The sequence below is a fragment of the Daucus carota genome, chromosome 3 (genome assembly GCF_001625215.2).
Source record: "Daucus carota subsp. sativus chromosome 3, DH1 v3.0, whole genome shotgun sequence".
Taxonomy (NCBI): Eukaryota; Viridiplantae; Streptophyta; class Magnoliopsida; order Apiales; family Apiaceae; genus Daucus; species Daucus carota.
The window spans coordinates 7,189,217-7,208,999 of NC_030383.2; the positions used below are offsets into that span (position 1 = coordinate 7,189,217).

At 40.6% G+C, this 19,783-nt stretch overlaps 2 protein-coding genes across 2 annotated transcripts; both read left to right on the top strand.

Annotated features, from left to right (window-relative positions):
• Positions 1 to 7,605: 7,605 nt before the first annotated feature.
• Positions 7,606 to 10,823, top strand: LOC108211913 (uncharacterized). Its single transcript, XM_017383631.2, has 4 exons — positions 7,606 to 8,129; positions 8,233 to 8,342; positions 8,503 to 9,552; positions 9,894 to 10,823. Exons 1-4 carry the CDS (start codon positions 7,856 to 7,858, stop codon positions 10,524 to 10,526), a joined length of 2,067 nt encoding a protein of 688 aa, XP_017239120.1. The 5' UTR covers positions 7,606 to 7,855; the 3' UTR covers positions 10,527 to 10,823.
• A 3,258-nt stretch (positions 10,824 to 14,081) lies between these two features.
• LOC135151358 (uncharacterized) lies at positions 14,082 to 19,568 on the top strand. The gene has a single exon (XM_064089766.1). It carries the CDS (start codon positions 14,082 to 14,084, stop codon positions 19,566 to 19,568), a length of 5,487 nt encoding a protein of 1,828 aa, XP_063945836.1.
• Positions 19,569 to 19,783: the final 215 nt, after the last annotated feature.

Consider the following 19,783-nt stretch of genomic DNA (forward strand, 5'->3'; position numbering starts at 1 on the left):
TTTCTTTGTTGGTTACCTTGGAGCAGGAAATTTTGGGCTTTGAGTTGCTTAAAGAGTTGTATGCTGGTGATGCCGAGTTTAAGGATTTATGGGTCAAGTGTAGCACAAATCATCCTTTTGCAGATTTTCATATACAAGATGGATACTTGTTTAAAGGAACTCAGTTATGTATACCTTGTTCTTCATTGAGGGAAAAGCTGATTCGAGATCTTCATGGTGGGGGGCTTAGTGGACATTTGGGCCGAGACAAAACCATTGCTAGTTTGGAGGAGAGGTATTATTGGCCGCACCTCAGGAAGGATGCAGGTGCAATTGTGAAGAGGTGTTATACTTGTCAGGTTTCCAAAGGACAGTCCCAAAACACCGGCCTTTATATGCCATTACCAGTTCCCGATGATGTATGGATGGATTTATCCATGGATTTTGTGCTTGGGCTACCTCGGACCCAACGAGGTGTGGATTCTGTATTCGTGGTTGTTGATAGATTTTCCAAGATGACACATTTTATTGCATGTAAGAAGACTGCTGATGCATCCAATATTGCCAAACTATTTTTTAGAGAGATTGTACGTCTACATGGAGTGCCAAAGTCTATTACTTCCGACAGGGACACAAAATTCCTTAGTCACTTTTGGATCACTTTATGGAGGTTGTTCGGAACAGCTCTAAACAGGAGTTCTACAGCTCATCCTCAAACTGATGGGCAGACTGAGGTAACTAATCGAACTTTGGGAAATATGATACGGAGTGTTTGTAGTGAGAAGCCAAAACAGTGGGACTTAGCTTTACCTCAGGTGGAGTTTGCTTACAACAGTGCTATGCATTCTGCAACAGGAAAGTCGCCTTTTTCTTTGGTTTATACTTCTGTTCCTAAACATGTTGTTGATTTAGTTCGGTTACCTAAAGCTTCTGGAGTTAGTGTTGCGGCCGAAAGTATGGCTCAAGAAGTAATTTCCGTGAAAGAAAGTGTCAAGGCTAAATTGGAAGCTGCAGGAAGGAAGAACAAAGCTGCTGTAGACAAACGAAGGAGATTCAAAGTCTTCAAAGAGGGAGATGAGGTAATGGTGTTCTTACGCAAGGAAAGGTTTCCGGTTGGTACATATAGCAAGTTGCAACCACGAAAATATGGTCCGTTTAAGGTGTCGAGGAAGATCAATGATAATGCTTATGTTGTGGCTCTTCCTGATTCCATGAACATCTCCAATACATTTAATGTGGCCGATATTTTTGAGTATCATGCTGATTCTGTTCTATATCCGGATGAGAACTCGGGGTCGAGTTCTTCAGAGGTGGAGGAGACCAACTGACGCAGTTCGGAAGCGTAGGAAAAACAAACGTTAATCCTAAAGAACAAGATTGATTCCGCAAGCACAAATTCAATCGATAATTCCGGAATCCACCAGAAAGATGAGAAAACTCTCTAGGTTTTGATATCAATAATAATTCATCATATCCATCATAATATGGTTTTTATAGGGATATAAAAACCCTACAAGGAAATAAAGACATGTCCTAATTAAAGCCAAATAATAATAAAGTAGGAAAATCCTAATTAAAATCAAATATTAATAAAGTAAGCATGATCATGTTGCTTTGAGCATGACCATGCAACCAAGCCCTCCATCCCTCGCCTGTGCTACTGGATGGTTTTGCCAATCTGGCATGATCATGCAAGTTTTGGCAGGTTCATGCTAAGCCTTTAGCATGATCACGCCGTCCGTAGACGCTCTTCTTTCTATCCATTGCGTCTTCTATACGTGCAGCTAATCGTCCTACATCAGTCATGGATCTCACACTGCTTCAACGGCAGCAGGAGAATTAGTGTATGATACTAGCTACCATGGGATAGCTGCAGGTGATGTGAGAGGTGCAGTTCCAAATGCAAGAATTGCTGTGTACAAAGTTTGCTGGACAAATGGCTGTGCCTCTGCAGATATTTTAGCCGCCTTTGACGATGCAATTGCAGACGGGGTTGACCTTTTATCAGTTTCCTTTGGATCCGTGTTCCCAATCCCCTATCATGAGGAGCCGATCTCTATTGGTTCTTTTCATGCAATGAAAAATGGCATCTTAACCTCTTGTTCAGCTGGAGATAATGGTCCATACCGCAGAGAGATTGCTAACTATTTTCCTTGGGCACTGACTGTGGGTGCTAGCACTATCGACAGACTTTTTGTCACCAAAGTAGTGCTCGGAAATGGACAGCAAATTCTTGTAAGGGTTTACAGATACGATAAAGATTGTTATTTCTTAGTAATCAATCTTTAAGTGACTATGTCTTTTTTTTAACCTACAGGGCAATTCACTTAATAGTTTCTATTTGGGTACCACGACATTCCCCTTGGTGTACTCTGGTGATGCAGGGAACGTGACATTTGGTGTTGACTTCAATATTGCTAGGCTCTGCATTCCTGGAACTCTCAACACCAATATAACCAAAGGAGGAATACTTCTCTGTGACAAAGCTGTTGATGGTGAAATAGTCACAGCAAGCGGAGCGGTTGGGATGATTGCACCCGCTTACAATGATTTTATATCTTATGCATTCGCAGTACCCGCTGTAATCATCAGCCCAGATGACTATGAAAGTATAATTGAATACACAAGAACTGCACAGTAAGTATTGTTAAATTGATCATGATCCATTGGAGTCTCTCTGCTATTATCCTAAGTTTTAGTACACTTAGTAATGTAACATGGAGGTCAGAGCTCTTTTGACCTAGAAACTATTTGTACAGCTCACCAACTGCTACTATTTTTACAACGGTATCAGAGGTAGATGTGATGGCTCCTACTGTGGCTGACTTCTCAGGAAGAGGGCCAAACCCAATCAGCCCAAATATTTTGAAGGTAAATAAGTAGTACTAAATTGCGTTGTATATCATCAGTTCTCTTGATGTCTCAATCTTCTTCTCATTAACCCAATGTTTTAATATTAACACCAATCACAACAGCCTGATTTGACCGCACCTGGTGTAAATATCTTTGCGGCCTGGTCTCCCCTTGCATTCCCATCTGTAGATGCGAATGATCCACGACAAGAAGACTATTACATTGTATCAGGCACATCCATGTCCTGCCCTCATGCCACTGGTGCTGCTGCGTATGTTAAGTCTTTCCATCCGTCATGGTCCCCCGCTGCAATCAAGTCAGCCCTCATGACTACGGGTAAGACCAGAATTAGCCATTTGGCTCATGTAGCACAAATTCTTAATGTATAAGAAGCTATAATTCTCAATGTTCTTTTTATATTTTTAGCAACCATTGTCGACCCAAGGAAGAATGAGGATGGAGAGTTTGCTTATGGCTCTGGACAAATCAACCCGATAGAGGCAGTTGACCCTGGCCTAATCTTTAATGCATCAGAAGCAGATTTTGTAAATTTTCTCTGTGCAGAAGGTTACAACAGCACTCTAGTAGGACTCATATCGGGTGATTCAAGCACTTGCCCTGGCACACTTGGCAAAGCAACAGACCTCAATTACCCATCTTTCGCTCTTTCATTGCTTGATGGAGAGCAGATAGATGTCACATATCCAAGAACCGTCACCAACGTGGGGTCTCCTAATTCTACCTATTTTGCCTGGGTAACAATGCCTCCAGAGTTCACTGTGGTCGTAGAGCCCTCAACACTGACATTTGGAGAAGTTGGAGACACGAAATCATTTACAGTAAGAATAACAGGATCGCCTTTATACCAAGTACCGCTAGTCTCAGGATCCATTCAGTGGACTGATGGTACTCACAATGTTAGAACTCCGATTGCACTTTTCAACAACATGCCTACTATTTGGGCATCTTTGGGTAGCACCTCTCCGCTAGAGAAGAACACGCAGCCATGGAATGCCCCTGCAGTATTCAATAATTAATAAATTAACGCTGGTATCTTTTGGTAATAAGAGGTCAAGGATATTTAGCTGGATGCATTCATATATGTTACCAGAATTTAGCTCCTTCCAAAACCCTGATTCCATTTTAAGGAAGATTACAATAAGAATCATTGTGCAAACGCAGACTCTATATGTAAACCACCATTATCCTGATACTGTCAATTAAATTTGGTTGAGGATTATGAAAAAGTCACAGCTTTTCGCAAGCTCGATTTCCCTCCGTCTAGCAGTGCACAAGGTCCACCTCCCAATATTTGCTAAGATTTCCAGACAAGAATTAAGAGAATGAACACAATCACCTCCTTGATAACTCTCATCCCTTAAAATTTGTACAAAAACAATGTTATCCATTTATACCAGAAGATTATTTATACCAATAACTCTTGCTATTTTGGCTAGGCCATCAGCTCATCTTCGAAAGAATTGCAGTAACCCAATCTTAAAAAAAAAGAGTTAAAAACACTGTAATGTACTGAACCATAGCTACTATGGTGAATCATCCTCCACCCCCAGCAGTTCAGGAAGATTCTTTTGCCGCTCCATTCCACCTCCAGTGAACCAAGATGCGTTGTTTTGGACTTTTGGCAAGTCAAAAATAGGCTTCTTGTGGGCAGGTTCGGGCTGGGATTGGGATTCTGCTATATGTGACATGTCCTATATAAATTTTGTTTAACCATCTTCGCCCATTTCTCGTGGAAATTTGTTTTTACTGCGCGAGAGCATAAGAGTGAATTGCATTTTGCATCCCTTATCTATGGGCAAAAAACAATTTTGTATACCTTTTCAAAATTGCGTTTTGCATGCATCCCGTATGTTTCAAACTCGATACAAACTACACTCTCAATCCGTTTTAGCATCCAATTAAGACGTTAACGTTAAGTTTTTAAAGGTACAATAATATTTATACATTTCAACGGTTATATTATTACCACTTTAGGCATGTACAAGTCTTTTCAGTTAGGTTTACAACAATCTCATGATCCCCGCTGACATTGTGACGCGAACTTGTCATCGCCATTCCATGCTGGTATTGCTTGCGCAGCTTTCTCCACAACTCTGTAAATACAAGCTCTCAGTTCATTGAATAGAACATGTTAGGTGCAATTATATAAAGATAGTCACTTATAAGAAGAAACATAATTAGGATTGGGATATAAAGAGGTGATATATACACAATAATATAACCGTTGATATGTATAAAGCCTGTTATACCCTTTAAAAACTCAATGTTAACATCTTAGTTGGATGCTAAAACGGATTGAGGGTGCAACTTGCATCGGATTTGAAACATATGGGATGCAAGATGCAATTTTAAAAAATAGGTATACAAAATTGTTTTTTGGCCATAGATAAGGGATGCAAAATGCAATTCACTCAGAGCATAATTATACGAAACCGGTCCTGGCCGATCCAAACCGTCCAAATCGAATATTTCGATTTCTTAATGGTTTGGTTTGCATTTGATAACTGTAAAACAAGAATTTTGGGTCGACTGAAATATCCGAACCGAACCGTTAGCACATATGTTAATTAAATAATATTTTTATATATTTAGTTAGGTATTTAAGTGTTAAGTGTTGATCAATATTATAATTATTTCTTACTTTTAAAATTATTCTTCCTCTTTTTCTCCATCCTTATTTTATTTACTCTTCATTAATAATCAAACATTCTCTTTTTCCTTTTAAATAAAATATTTTGTTAAGTTTTTAATATAAAATGAATTATTTATTTTCATAACAATGTATATGGGTAACACCTAAAATTATTTATATCGAAGAGATATGCAAGTTTCACTTTTATCTTTTATTAAATATTTTGTTAAGTGCCAAAAAAGGGAAGACCTAGAATTATAATAATTAATAGAGAAAAGTGCATTTTGTGTACCTGTATTATGGCCTATACAACACTTGCAATACTGTAGTTTCATATCCTGCACCCGTGGTACTGGACTATCTAATTTTATGCAGTGAGTGTATCACCGTCAGTTTAACACTGACGCTGTTAGTTTAATTAGGTATCACCAATAAAACAACCCTCCGCCACTGCTTCTTACCTACTCGCAGCACCTCCGATTGAACACCCCCACGCCTCTAATCATACCCATACACATACTACTAATATATAAGTACAACTATATTTCGCCATCACTTCACCCAATCACAGCACCATAACCCATGTTAACACCCATCAGCACCTCTGTTATAACCCCAATTCCGAATCAACCCACGCACCTCCGTCGCTAAACCCACAAACAGCCACTCCCCTTTCAATTCGTCGCCCATCACCCACAACTGCCCAAGAGGTCGCGACCACTTGAACAAGCTCCAGTCGCCTGGCTCCTTACTTTCTCAACCCTTATTCTCATCGCACAGCGACAAATTCAGTATCGCCGTCACTCCGTACTCTTGTAATTAAGGATCAATTGACGAAATAAGCGATATCAGCGGCTTTATCGCGCCGGCCTGCGTGATTAATTGAGCCTCAGCTCGACTGCAGATCAGAACCATGTTTTCGGTTTTCGGTTAATCGGAGATGTGAGAGTCGCTGTGTGTATGTATAGTGTGTGTTGAGGTTGGGAGAGAATGAGTTTGGGAAAGAAGAGAAGATGGGGAAGAAGGAGATGATGAGAACACTTGGAAGAGGAGAGAGCAAGATAGCTATAATGTGTGTTAATTATTTAAAAGACTGAATTAACCCTGCTAATTACATTTTAATCTCACGACGTTATGCGTGAGATGATGGAAGTACACCAACTGCATAAAATCGAGAAGTACGATACATCGGGTGCAGGATATTAAAGTACAGTATTGAAAGTGCTGTAATGGGTTAAGTTCAGGTACACAAAGTGCACTTTTCTCTAATTAATAAAGATGTACATTTATTTTAATATTTTGGTATTAAACCGAAACCAAACCGAACCAATCCGTTAAAAATCGGGTCGGTTTGAATTGGTTCTGTTAACATTCGGTTTGAATACAGTTTGTAAATTTTGAAAACCGAAAAATTCGGTTTGGACCTCCAAAACCGTCCAAATCGAACTATGCTCGCCCCTAGTATTTACCACATGTCCACATCCCATCGGCATATTTTTCTTCCCACCCTGTTATTATATATAGTATATAATTTTTCAGAAAAAAAATATTTATTTGAAATCGTGCTAATTTTCAGAAAAAAAAAAGTAAATAGTATTATCAGAATTGAAAGATGATTTTATTAAATAAATGTTGAGCTTTTATATATAATTGATTAATATTCCGCATTATAATCAAATCATGTGTAATCGTAAAGAGTGACTATTATTTAGAAACAAAGAAAGAGCATGAGGTAAAATATTTTGTTAGTTATAATTTTTTTTCTTGTGAGTTTGTGATCAAAATTGAATCGAGAATTTTGAACATGAAACTGCACTTTGCGAGTTTAAATTTAAAATTCCCGAAACTTCAATTTCTATTGCAGTTTTATCACAAAACCGCCCCAAATCCGCTTAATGGTCTACCCTTGTTTCCAGGGTATTTGGTGTCCAAGATGTTGGGCTCGCTCTTATTTTATAGCCCTGCATGTAACGTACAGTAAAAACAAAAAAACATACGAACGTTAGATTTTCAAAAACTGGTTAAAGCGGATGAGGGGTTTAGATTGCGGATCTCAAAAAAACTAACTTGACGTAGCTAACTCTGGTTAGAGTATTTAATTTGAAAACCCATATAAAGGCCTCTCTGCCCATTTCTATATTCTGCCATCTCCTCTCTGCTGCGTACATTTCTTTAAACCCCTCATTTCAATTCCCGAGAACAAAAGAGCGTACCCGTAGATTATACACTAAAAGTTGTGGTCCTATTTCTTTTTTTTCAGTTCCATACACTTCTTTTATTGAATTTGCACTTTCTTGTTAAACACCTTTCATTTTCTCTCAATGCTGCAAACTTAAAATTGCAGACCCTTTGTGAAACCATAGTTTGGTTATGGGCAAGGAATGGTTGTACCCCTGGGGTGGCGGTCGCGGTGGCAGTGGTAGTGGTAGTAGTAGTGGTAGATCGAGAAGGAGAGGTGACAGTGGAAGTGTTGTTAGTAATAGTACTAGTAGTAGTAGTAGTACACCTTCGGGCTGCATCAATGCTGTCATTCATCTCTTCGATTTTCATCCTTTTCATTTCTCCAGTCATTTGCATCATCAATCTCACGACGACAGTACCAGCTTCATGCCAGATGAAAATAATACTAGTGTTCCTCTCAAAGGTCCGAAATCATCTCCAATTGAACCCACACACAGACACACATGGTGTGTCTCGTATTATTAGTTGTTGTAATAATAGGTGTTGTCTACTTGTGAAATATGCAGGAGCGGAAGCTCTAAGAAACAGTCTGGACATACATGATGGGACCAACTACATGGAAGCGGCAACATTATCATCAGCTAACCTGAAAAAAGAGGGAACTTTACATGTCGAGGTAAGAAAAGAATTTGTACGACCAGTAAATTTATTATGTTTCGCTTTCGTGCTTTTAATGATACATTTTCATCATCACTGATTCTTTTTACAACTGAGAGTAGGTGTTATAGTGATTATTTATAGATAAATAATTCGATTGTTGTGGTTGAAAAATCCAGACGGATATGCAGATCAGAACAAGTGGTCACGCGAGATCATCATTCAGAAGAGACGACGATAATTCAACAATTTGCAGCGATTCACCAGGGGGGACCAAGACTCCCACTTTGGTAGCAAGACTGATGGGTCTCGATCTTCTTCCTGATAGCTCCTCTCCTCGTGTTTCTTCGTCTTCGAGTACAATTAATCATTCATTACAAAATATTGTATTGAACAAAAAGAAAGCGACTCGTTCTTCCTTTTCGAATGCTAGTGATTTAATTAGCCATTCGGTTCCGGTGACACCGAGAACATCATCATCCTCATCAGCACGAAGATCGGATATTGATCAAAGGTTTTCTCTGCAGATAAACAAAGAAAACATTGATGTTGGTAGTTGTCAGGAACTAGAGTTCTCGAGATTTCTGAAATCGAAGATTAATGCGGCAAGGATGCATGAAGATAAGAATATGAGCCCCGGGCACTACGCAAGACAAATAGTTAAACAGTTCAAAGAAAGTGTCAGTAGGCGAGTCGGTAAGGACATTACCAACACTTCTAATCATGATTACCAGAGAAGAGATCAAAATGTTGTTCTTCTAAAACCAAAGAAACCATCTAATCTCGGCAATGGATCTGAAACGACGACTAAATCTCCGAGGCTCAGGCTGTCCGAGACGAAGAGCAGGCCAACAGTGACAAAAGTTCATCAAGATTTTCAGCATTCCCCAAAGCTCTTGTCATCATCACAATTATGCGCGGATAAACAATCCAAACATGAAACGGTGTCTTTAAGATCAAAGCCGCAGAAGGCTGTCTTGATACTGAGGGAAGAAAAAGAGAAGCAAAAAAGTTCAGTTAAAAAGTCCAAGCTAGTTGTTCATGGTGATGAGAATATGAAATGCAGTTCAAAGTTCAAAAAGCCGCCACAAACATGGGATCTGATGAGGAACAAGCAGGAAGAGGCCTTTGTTAGGTCAGCAGCATTAACAAATGCCAGAGCATCCCAAACTTCAGACAATAAATGCAAGAAAACTCCTCTTCCAGATCTTCTTTCACTCAAAAAGAAGGTAATAAAATTATATTCTACACCTAATAATTCTGTTTCTTTTTTACTGCAACTCTGCAAGGGAGACGACAATAATGGAGTCTCCCTGGTAGCCCGTTTGGGTAAACTTAAAATAAAATTTACGTATCACTTTTAAGTTTAGGTAGAATTACTGTATTTGTCTATACTCATGCATGCATATTATTATTAGACTACATGTGCATAATTTATGCAATCATGAACTAGTAGTCAGGTGTGTTGCTTCTGAATAATAATTGCTTTTCAGCACTAAATACTTTTCAAAAATAGAAAACATTTATGTATTTCTCTTCATATATTGTTTGGTTTTTCATATGTATGTAGGAGTTAAAAAGGCAAAAGAAGTTCTGTGATTCTGAAGCATCTGATCCTCCTTCAGCAAAAACGAATACAAAGCTGCTATCTTGTAACTTGAGCCAATCGTGCCAACAAGACCCGAATGACCAAAACAGTTTGATGGCAGCAGAACAACTAACTGACTACATTTCAAGAATCTTAAACTGTACGGGCATTTTCCCTTTTACTCCGATATCAATCTTCAAATTTAACTCTCTTTTACACCCTCTACATCCATCCGTATTTCATCAATTGCCAAAACTACCCAATGGGAAGCTCGTTTTCGAGCTGGTTGATCAGCTTTTGGCTGGAATCTTGCAGTCTCATTTTGGTGAGAGGTTTATGTTCGGGGATGAGTTAAAATGTTATACCCGGTGCACAAAACTCGAGCATACAGGGAAAGTCCGGCTCGACCGGGAGCAATTGTTAAATACATTGTTCAACAAAATAAAAAACTTTCGGTCGGTGAATTGTCTAGTTCAGGAAGACATTGATGAACTGATAGATAAAGATCTACCACCCAAGTTGTTGGAGTTTGAAGAAGAAGTTGAGGGAATAGTGATGGAGATTGAAGATTACATCTTGGAGAGGCTTGTGCATGAAACTGTGACCGTTTGTTGATTGTGTGGTAGTCCGTACAGAATGAAGAGAATAATTATTTGTATGTTTTTCATTTAAATTCAAAAGGAGGGAACACAATCTGACTCGGGTCACATGTGATCGGAATTCACGTGACGCAATGAGATGCTATTCGCATGGTTCTTTGCCTCGTGTCTCGTTTCTATTCTCATTGTAATTGCATGTGTAAATCAAGATTTTATGAGTCGAGTCATTTATTTGTATGATAAGTTTGTTAATTGTTATATATATTTGTGAAAAAATGTTTTGTATATTAGTTATATTAATTGTTCAATCAATCTCCATCTCTCAAATTTATTTAGGTGGAATGAAATTTTTATTATAAATTGAGGGTGATTAGAAAAAATTATCTATAATTATTCATTCATTAAATCATTTCATTCCAACTATTTGAACTACAAATCTAACCTACATTTTTGGAAGAAATCTTCATTCCATTTGTTTATCATGTTTTCCTATCATCTTTTTTATGAAAATTTTTAACTCACTCATATTTAATCATTATTATCTCATACTTTCTTCCTTCTCCATAAAATTTCTCTATATATTTTCATTCCATTCTCCCTTCATTCCATTCATCTAAATGAACACAATTTTAATTTCCATCTCTCAAATTTATTGTACGACATTTTATTTGTTAATAAAATCTGAAATTTGTTATTATTATTATTATTATTATTATTATTATTATTATTATTATTATTATTATTATTATTATTATTATTATTATTTGTCATATGAAATCTATTATTTTAATATGACGTAAATATGTAATACCAGGCATAATAATAATTCAGACATGATACAGTAGTATTTGTACCTTTGTATTCATTGTACAAACTACAAAGGTACTTTCTTTTCCTCTAGCCGTTAATGCACTGCTAATTATCCTAGTCTCTTATATTTGTGAAAATGTGATGCACATCATTAAACAATTCTATTATTATATAACTTTTTGAAATACAAATCTTTAAATTTTGATTTTCAGGCACGGTCCTCTACACTCTCGTAATCATTTAACACATTTTCTAGTGTATCCCATGCACTCACCAGCAACTTATTATTCAATCTTATCTTATTAATATGGGGCCGTTTGGGTGAACTTAAAATAAGTACTTCTTGCTTAAAATTAAAAAATGGAGTAGAAGTTAGAAAACTTATAAGTGATTAAAGTGTTTGGAAAATAAGCAGAAGCCCTCAAACAAAAGCTAGCATTCCTAGCTTTTTATAAGTGCTTCCTGACTTTTTACACAAACGATACAAATAAATTGCTTCTAATTTATAAACGAGAAGTCCGGTTTTTAAGCCGCAAACAAACACCCACTATAATGACTCTCTTCATCAACAAAATTCTCAACAATTAAAATTTTCCACCTAAAATTGTTGTTAATTTGTGTCTATCAATAGATATTAAAAACACCCGTCATTTAAAAGTGCTAGACTAAGGGGCCATTTGTTAATGGCTTAACTGAACAGGACGAGACGGTGCCTTTATTCAGATCATTTGGCTCGCTGCACTTTTTGCTGGACGAAATAAAATTAGCTGGACGACTCGATAAAATTAGCTGGATGACTGAGGTGAAAATGGAGGTGGTTTCGTCCGGCAGCCTATTCTATACTCTATAAACATTGTTACGTTTTTTAATTTTTTTAATTTTTGTTGAAATTGATTACTTTGAAAAATTTCACCGTTAAACTTTTTTCCTCTTGTTAACGTGAGCTCGTGGGTTTACCCAGTGCGCACCCGAAGGGTAGCGGCTGCGGGTTCCTACGTTATAAAAAAAAAAAAAAACTTTGAAACTATGTAAAATTTATATTTATGATTTATAACTTACATAAATATTGATAATTAAATCTAGATTTGTGCTTGAATTAAAATAATCAAATATATTTTAATTTGGTAACTATTAAAAAATAAATAAATATGTTAATAAAATGACTAAATTATCGATGACAAACCAGATCACAAGTATCAATCGAGTGACCAATAAATTTTTGATTTTTAATAATCTAATAATGATCAGTGACTAGTCGCTATCCATATATCAATCCAATAACTATCAAATTTTTAATATCTTGGTACATATTTTTATAAAATATAGTATATTGAGTGTGATTAAATAATTCAAGTGGTTAAGGACAAAATTTGAATTTTCTTATAATGACATGCACAAGTTTATAAGGTATATAAGTCTAATTGTCGAAAATTTTTTATTGTATTTCTTATATAATGCTATTATGTAAATAGTATTTTGTAAAAACAACAATATATCATTAAGTATAAAAAAAAAAGAAATTTCAAACAAATATTATCATTCAGAATTTTGGAAAATTACATTTGTCAAATGACATCACTCATTCATGATTCAGATTATCACTGGTTCAGATATAAATGGTCCAGAAGTTATGATTAAGACTAAACAAATGACCCCTAACAGCTCACGACATCATTAAATAAATTTAAACTATATTTCATTTTAATCTCCATTGATTATGTAAATTTCTGATACTCTTTCTTGTCATTTTTAAAACAAATTTGCCCATGAACACATGTATTTATATTTTTCAAAAAAAATTATGTGTAATGTCATAAAATATCCCTACATTTATAATTTATCTTTATAATTTGATTTAAAATAAGTTGGTTATTCCGACAAAAAAAGTTAATTTCTTACCTATTTATAGGTGAAGCAATTATTAATCTATTTGTTTAAAGATAAATTATTATCAAAAAAAAATTATAATAATCTGTCATTATGTAGTAGTCATGATTATTTCTTATATTTGCTATATAATTTCATAATATATATTCAGGACGTTTGACTTAATTTTAAAAAATGATACGTAATCTATTAAAGTGATCTTTTACCTAAATTGGATCCTTTATCTATATGTAAAATTAAATTTCAAAACTAAAAATGACGCGCTAAAAAAATTAAGATTTTTGAATTTGACTTGTAAATTATTACACTATTTTTGACTTGTAAATAAAAAAACTCGACTTTTAAATCCAACCAACCCCACCTCATATTCAGACTTCTGCGAACAATCGTGACTTAAAATCCTCCCTCACTCTCCAACATTTTCGAAAACTGAGACTCCTAGTGTTGGGTTATAAGCCTTTCGGCCCAATCCATTACGGCCCAAAGCAGGTCCAGCCCACCGTTTGAACTTAAACGTTACTATGGCAACGGTCGAGGCGAGAGAATCCCGCCTCCTTTACTCATCATAACTTCCCTCCCGCATCGGGCGGGAACGTTACATAGCAGGGCTCCTCCTCCTCCTATAAAAAGTGGGTAAATCAGTGGTAAAATTCATTCACAACTTTATACATTCTTACATACTCGCTTGCAGTTCTCTAAACCCTTCCTAGAGCCACTAATTTATTCTCACACCGGAGGTGAATCGGGGGGACAAACCCTCGCATTCTTCTCTGTTTCAGGTCATACTTCGGCTTTGGTATCCGGCAGAACTTTGGCTCTAACATTGGCGCCGTCTGTGGGAAACTGCAAGTAGAATTTCTCATAAATCAACACCATGACAAACACCACCGAACAAACCACTGGAAATACCTCCAACCCAAACCCAGGTTTCGACTTTGGCAATAGTCCCGAAGGGCTGTTGCCCACCCCCGAAGAACAACAGCAGATGCTGTTGAAATGGCGAGAAGAGCAGGCTGCTAAAGCCCAATCTTCCAAGACCAAGGAGCAAGAAGCTGCCCGACTAGCCAAGAAGAGGGAAGCCGACGAACTCCGGCTGAAGGCCCTCCAGCTACAAAGGGAAGAGATTGAGCTCCAAGAGAGAGCCCTCCGAGAGGCCTTGGAGGCCGAAGGAGATCGAGTGCCGGAAGGCGAAGGAAATAAGAAGAGGAATCGGGAAGACCAAGACGGGTCTTCGGACTCCGAGTCGCATTCCCGAGGGCCTCGTCACAGGCATGTCACACCTTCGGATACCGAAGGAGAGGAAGGTCCCCACGTTAGGGACCGACTTCGCCGAATGGAGAAGGCCATGTTTGGGGACAAGACGTTGACCCATGAGCCAGTGATAGTCGAGGAGATCGAGCAATATCGGCCGCCCCCGGGTAGACAGTTCCCGAAGATGAATGAATTTAACGGGAAGGGCGACCCGATCGATCACTGCGACAAATACGAGTCCCTGATGACTGGAATGGGACATTGTGACATCATGCTATGCAAGATGTTTAAGACCTACCTGAAGGGATCCGCTACGATGTGGTACCGATCCCTACGACCAAGGTCGGTCAGTTCTTATGATCAATTGAAACGCAAGTTTTTGAGGCACTACTCTCACTTGTGCCGAAGAGAGAAGGATACAGAAGCCCTAATTCATTGCCGACAGAGACCCAATGAGGAGTTGGGCGACTACTTGGCCAGGTTCAAGGAAGAAGCTGGGATGGTCACTAATCTGGATAAGGTGAAGGCTGCAGGGTTCCTGACGGCCGGTCTGGATCCGGTGAAGGGTAAGAAGCTCCGATCATCTTTGTATGATATACCCCCTAAATCGCTGAATGACATCTATTTGCGGGGAGAAAGCATCAGAAGGAAGATGGAATCCATCGGGGGACACAAGAGCGATCGGAAAGATGATCGGTACAGTTCCCGTTCGGACGGCAGGGGAAAAAGGAATGATAGCCACCGAGGCAGGAGAGATGAAAGGGATGAAAAGCTGGATCGGGGGGCCGAACGAAGGAGAGATAGAGACAGCACTGTGTTCACTCCTCTGAATACATCTGTCTCCAAGATTCTTAACGAAATTAAAGGAAAACCAGGATTCGTTCGGCCGCCGAAGATGAAGATCCCAGATTACAAGAAAAACTCTGATAAGTATTGCGACTATCATCGTGACAACGGGCACAATACCGATGAATGCTACCACCTGAAGAAGTTAATAGAGAGGATGGTCAAGGCTGGAGATTTGAACCAGTATGTTAAGGATCTGAGGGATCGGTTGGGTCCCAAAGAAGATAAAGGGAAGGCGCCCGAAGAAGGTGAGAGGTACAGAGGTGAGGTCCGAACGATTTTCGGGGGAACAATTCTGGACCGAAGTAGCAAAACGGCTAAGAAGAAGTACGCCCGACAGGTCTACAACCTCTATAGCATCAACTCCACCAAACAGTCGTATCCTATAATGTTTTCACAAGAAGATTATGAGGATGTTATGCTGCCGCACGAGGATCCGTTGGTCATTAATCCCGTGATCGGCCAAAACAAGATCTGGAAGGTTCTGGTTGACGGGGGAAGTTCTGTTAACGTCCTCTACTACAACACCTACCAGAAGATGAACCTGGAAGGCAAGCAGATCGATACCTGCTATGAGGCACCCCTCTATGGCTTCGGCAATCAGCCGGTCCCGATCGAAGGTACGATCCACTTGCCCCTATTGCTCGGTAAATCCCCTTATACTGTGGAAAAACAGGTCAAGTTTTATGTGGTCCGAGTTGAGAGTCCCTTCAATGCCATCTTGGGGAGACCTGTTCTCACTGCTTTCGAAGCCATTGCCTCTATTCCCCATCTTAAGTTGAAGTTCCCGACCGAAAAGGGGGTGGGAGAGATGAGAGGTGATCAGAAGGCAGCTAGGATCATTATGCTGGAAGACTTGGAGAAAGAAAAGGATCTAGGTGGCGCCGAAGGAAACAAACGGCGCCGAACCGAAGATGGTCCTGGGGGCAGCGGCCATGCCCTCCATATTGAGTTGGAGAAGTTTGGAAATGATCTCTCAAACCCGATAGCCGAACCGGGCACCGAAACCGAAGAGGTGGAATTATATGCAGGGTGCTCGGGAAAAATGGTTCGGATCGGTAAAGATATGGAGCCAGGGTTGAAGGAAAAAGTGATTGATGTGGTCCGTCGCTACCATGATGTCTTTGCCTGGGGACCCGAGGATATGCCAGGGTTGGATGAGTCGATCGCTCGGCACAGGCTAAATGTTCATCCTCAGGCTGTGCCCGTGAAGCAGAAGAAGAGGAACTTCGCGGTGGAGAGGCAAAAAGTGATTGAGGCCGAAGTGGAGAAGTTACTGGAGGCCAAGTTCATCGAAGAAATCGAGTATCCAGAGTGGTTGGCAAATGTGGTGGTGGTCAAAAAGTCAAACAACAAGTGGAGAATGTGTGTCGATTATACCGACCTCAACAAGAATTGCCCGAAGGATCACTATCCTTTGCCGAACATCGATCAGCTGATAGATGCCACCTCTGGCTATCAAATACTCAGCTTTTTGGATGCATTCTCAGGGTATCATCAGATCGCCATGGATGCCGAGGATATTCCGAAGACAGCATTCATCACCCCGAAGGGAACCTATGCTTACATCAAGATGCCCTTCGGCCTGAAAAATGCGGGGGCCACTTTTCAAAGGATGGTGAACAAAGTCTTCGCCGATCAGATAGGCCGAAACATGGAATGTTACGTAGATGATATGATAGTGAAGTCCTTATTTCAAGATCACGCCGATGACCTCAAGGAATGCTTCGAGACCCTAAGACGGAACAACATGAAGATCAACCCCGCCAAGTGCACCTTCGGGGTTTGTAGTGGCAAGTTCCTAGGGTACATGGTCAGCGCAAGGGGGATCGAGGCGAATCCCGAGAAGATAAAGGCAGTGATAGAAATGGAAGCCCCGAAGACCATTCGGGACATTCAGAAGCTAACGGGGCGACTGGCAGCCCTCCGAAGGTTCATCTCTCGGTCGGCAGAAAAGGCGCTCCCCTTCTTTGAAGTTTTGAAGGGAGCCAAGAATTTTGAGTGGGGGCCGAACTGCATAAAGGCCTTCGAAGAAATAAAGGAATATCTGGTTAAAGCCCCTCTGCTGCTGAGGCCCGATCCGAAGGAGACCCTCCAGTTGTACTTGGCAGTAAGTGACCGAACCCTTGGTGCGGTCTTGGTAAAGGAGCACGAGAAAAACCAACATCCGGTCTTCTATGTGTCTCATATGCTGAGGGATGCCGAAACCCGATACCCGAATGCCGAGAAGTTCGCATATGGGCTGGTCATGGCCTCGCGAAAATTGCGACACTATTTTCAAGGGCGAACGATACAAGTGGTCACCGACCAACCTCTGAAGAAGATTCTCAGCCGACCGGAGGCTTCGGGCAGAGTCGTCGCCTGGTCTGTAGAATTGGGGGAATACGACTTAGAGTATGTTCCCCGAACAGCCATTAAAGCCCAAGCCTTGGTTGACTTCATGGTAGAGTGCCGTTTTTCCGGGCCGACGGACTTGGAACCGAAGGAACAGCTCATTCGGACTCCTGGTAGGTGGAAGTTGTTTGTGGATGGGTCGGTGGCCGGGTCAAAATGTGGGGCCGGATTGATCCTTTCTAGTCCCGATGGATTTGAGATTTGTCAAGCCATCCGGTTCACTTTCCCTTTGACCAACAATGAGGCCGAGTACGAAGCCCTCTTGGCAGGAGTGGGTCTAGCCAAAAATCTGGAGGTAAGGCACTTGAGGGCTTTCAGCGACTCCATGCTGGTTGTCAAGCACTTTTCTGGGGAGTATGAACAGAAAGAGCCCCGAACGAAGGCTTACGCCGCTAAAGTACGCGAACAAACTCAGTTTTTCGAAACATTTGAATTGAGCGCCATCGGTCGGGAAGACAATGGCCGCGCCGATGCTCTCTCTCGATTAGCCTCGGCCGAAACACAGAATTTGACGGGGTCCATCTACTTGACGGAGGTAAAAATGCCTTCGGTCGACAAGAAAGCTTGCCTGGAAATTCATCAAGGCATAAATTGGATGACCCCCATCAGAGCATACTTGGAAAAAGGGTTCTTGCCCTTAGAGAAGAAGGAAGCCCAAAAGATAAAGTACCGAGCAGCTAGCTACACACTGATCGGGGGCCGACTCTTTAGGCGATCAGTCTCTCAGCCGCTGCTCCGATGCTTAGATCCAGAAGAACAACTTCTAGCCCTGGAGACAGTTCATGAAGGCATCTGCGGCGAGCACCTGGCCGGCCGATCCCTAGCCCTAAAGATACTCCGACAGGGATTCTTTTGGCCGACCATCAGAGAAGATGCAGCCAACTATTCAAAGAAATGCCGACAGTGTCAAATCCACAGCAATGTTCCGAAGCAACCCCCGGAAGAAATGACTTCGGTCCTCAGCCCAATCCCTTTCTCCATGTGGGCCATCGACATAGTCGGAATCCTACCAACCAGCACCCGGCAAGCCAAATATTGCATAGTGGCCATTGACTACATGACAAAGTGGGTCGAAGCCCGACCGCTCTCAGCTATCACCGAACAGGCTGCCAAGAAATTCTTCCTGGAGCAGATAATTGTGAGGTTTGGCATACCGATGGTGTGTGTGTCCGATAACGGCACCCAGTTTGTTGGGAAAAAGTTCAAGGAATTCTTGGCCAGCTTCGGCATTCAACAGAGGTTCAGCTCGGTCGGTCACCCCCAAGGAAACGGGGCGATCGAGGCAGCAAACAAGATCATCTTCCACGGAATCAAGAAGCGCCTTGGAGAAGCTAAGGGACTATGGGCCGAAGAGCTCCCTTGGGTCCTGTGGGCATACCGAACCACTCCTCGCTCTTCGACAGGAGAAACCCCATTTCGGTTAGCTTACGGGACCGACTCGCTTGTCCCGGTTGAGGTTGGCCTGGAATCTTACCGAACCCAGGTCTTCAATCCTGATACCAATGAATATGGCCTCCGAGGCAACCTGGATCTCTTAGAAGAAGAAAGAGAAGCCGCCCATCAGAGGAACGTCCGATACCAACAGCAAGCATCTCAATATTATGATTCGGGTATCCGAAAACGTTCTTTCAGAGTTGGGGACATGGTTCTCCGAGACTTGGCTACTTCCATGCCGACGAAGCAAGGAAAGCTTATGCCAAACTGGGAAGGCCCCTACACTGTTGTTGAGATAGTTCGGCCGGGAACGTACAAACTTGCCACTCCAGATGGAAGCCCCATTAAGAACACCTGGCATGCTTCCCAGCTCCGGAAATATTATCAGGGCAACCTGATCAAAATTACGGGACCAAAGGAGTTATCCTTGATTTAACTTAATATTTGCACGATTGTTTTTATCTACAATGGGGCCGATCGAATACATAACTTAAAGATAATAACAATCCCCAAATATTGGGGGATCGAGGCATTGTGCTGAAGCCAATTTTTAAGGCTAAATACGCACATTTCCGAATTCAATTAGTGTGTATCGAGATTTGTCGGTCAGACGTAAAACTGAGACCGAACGGTCAAAGACGTACATATAAA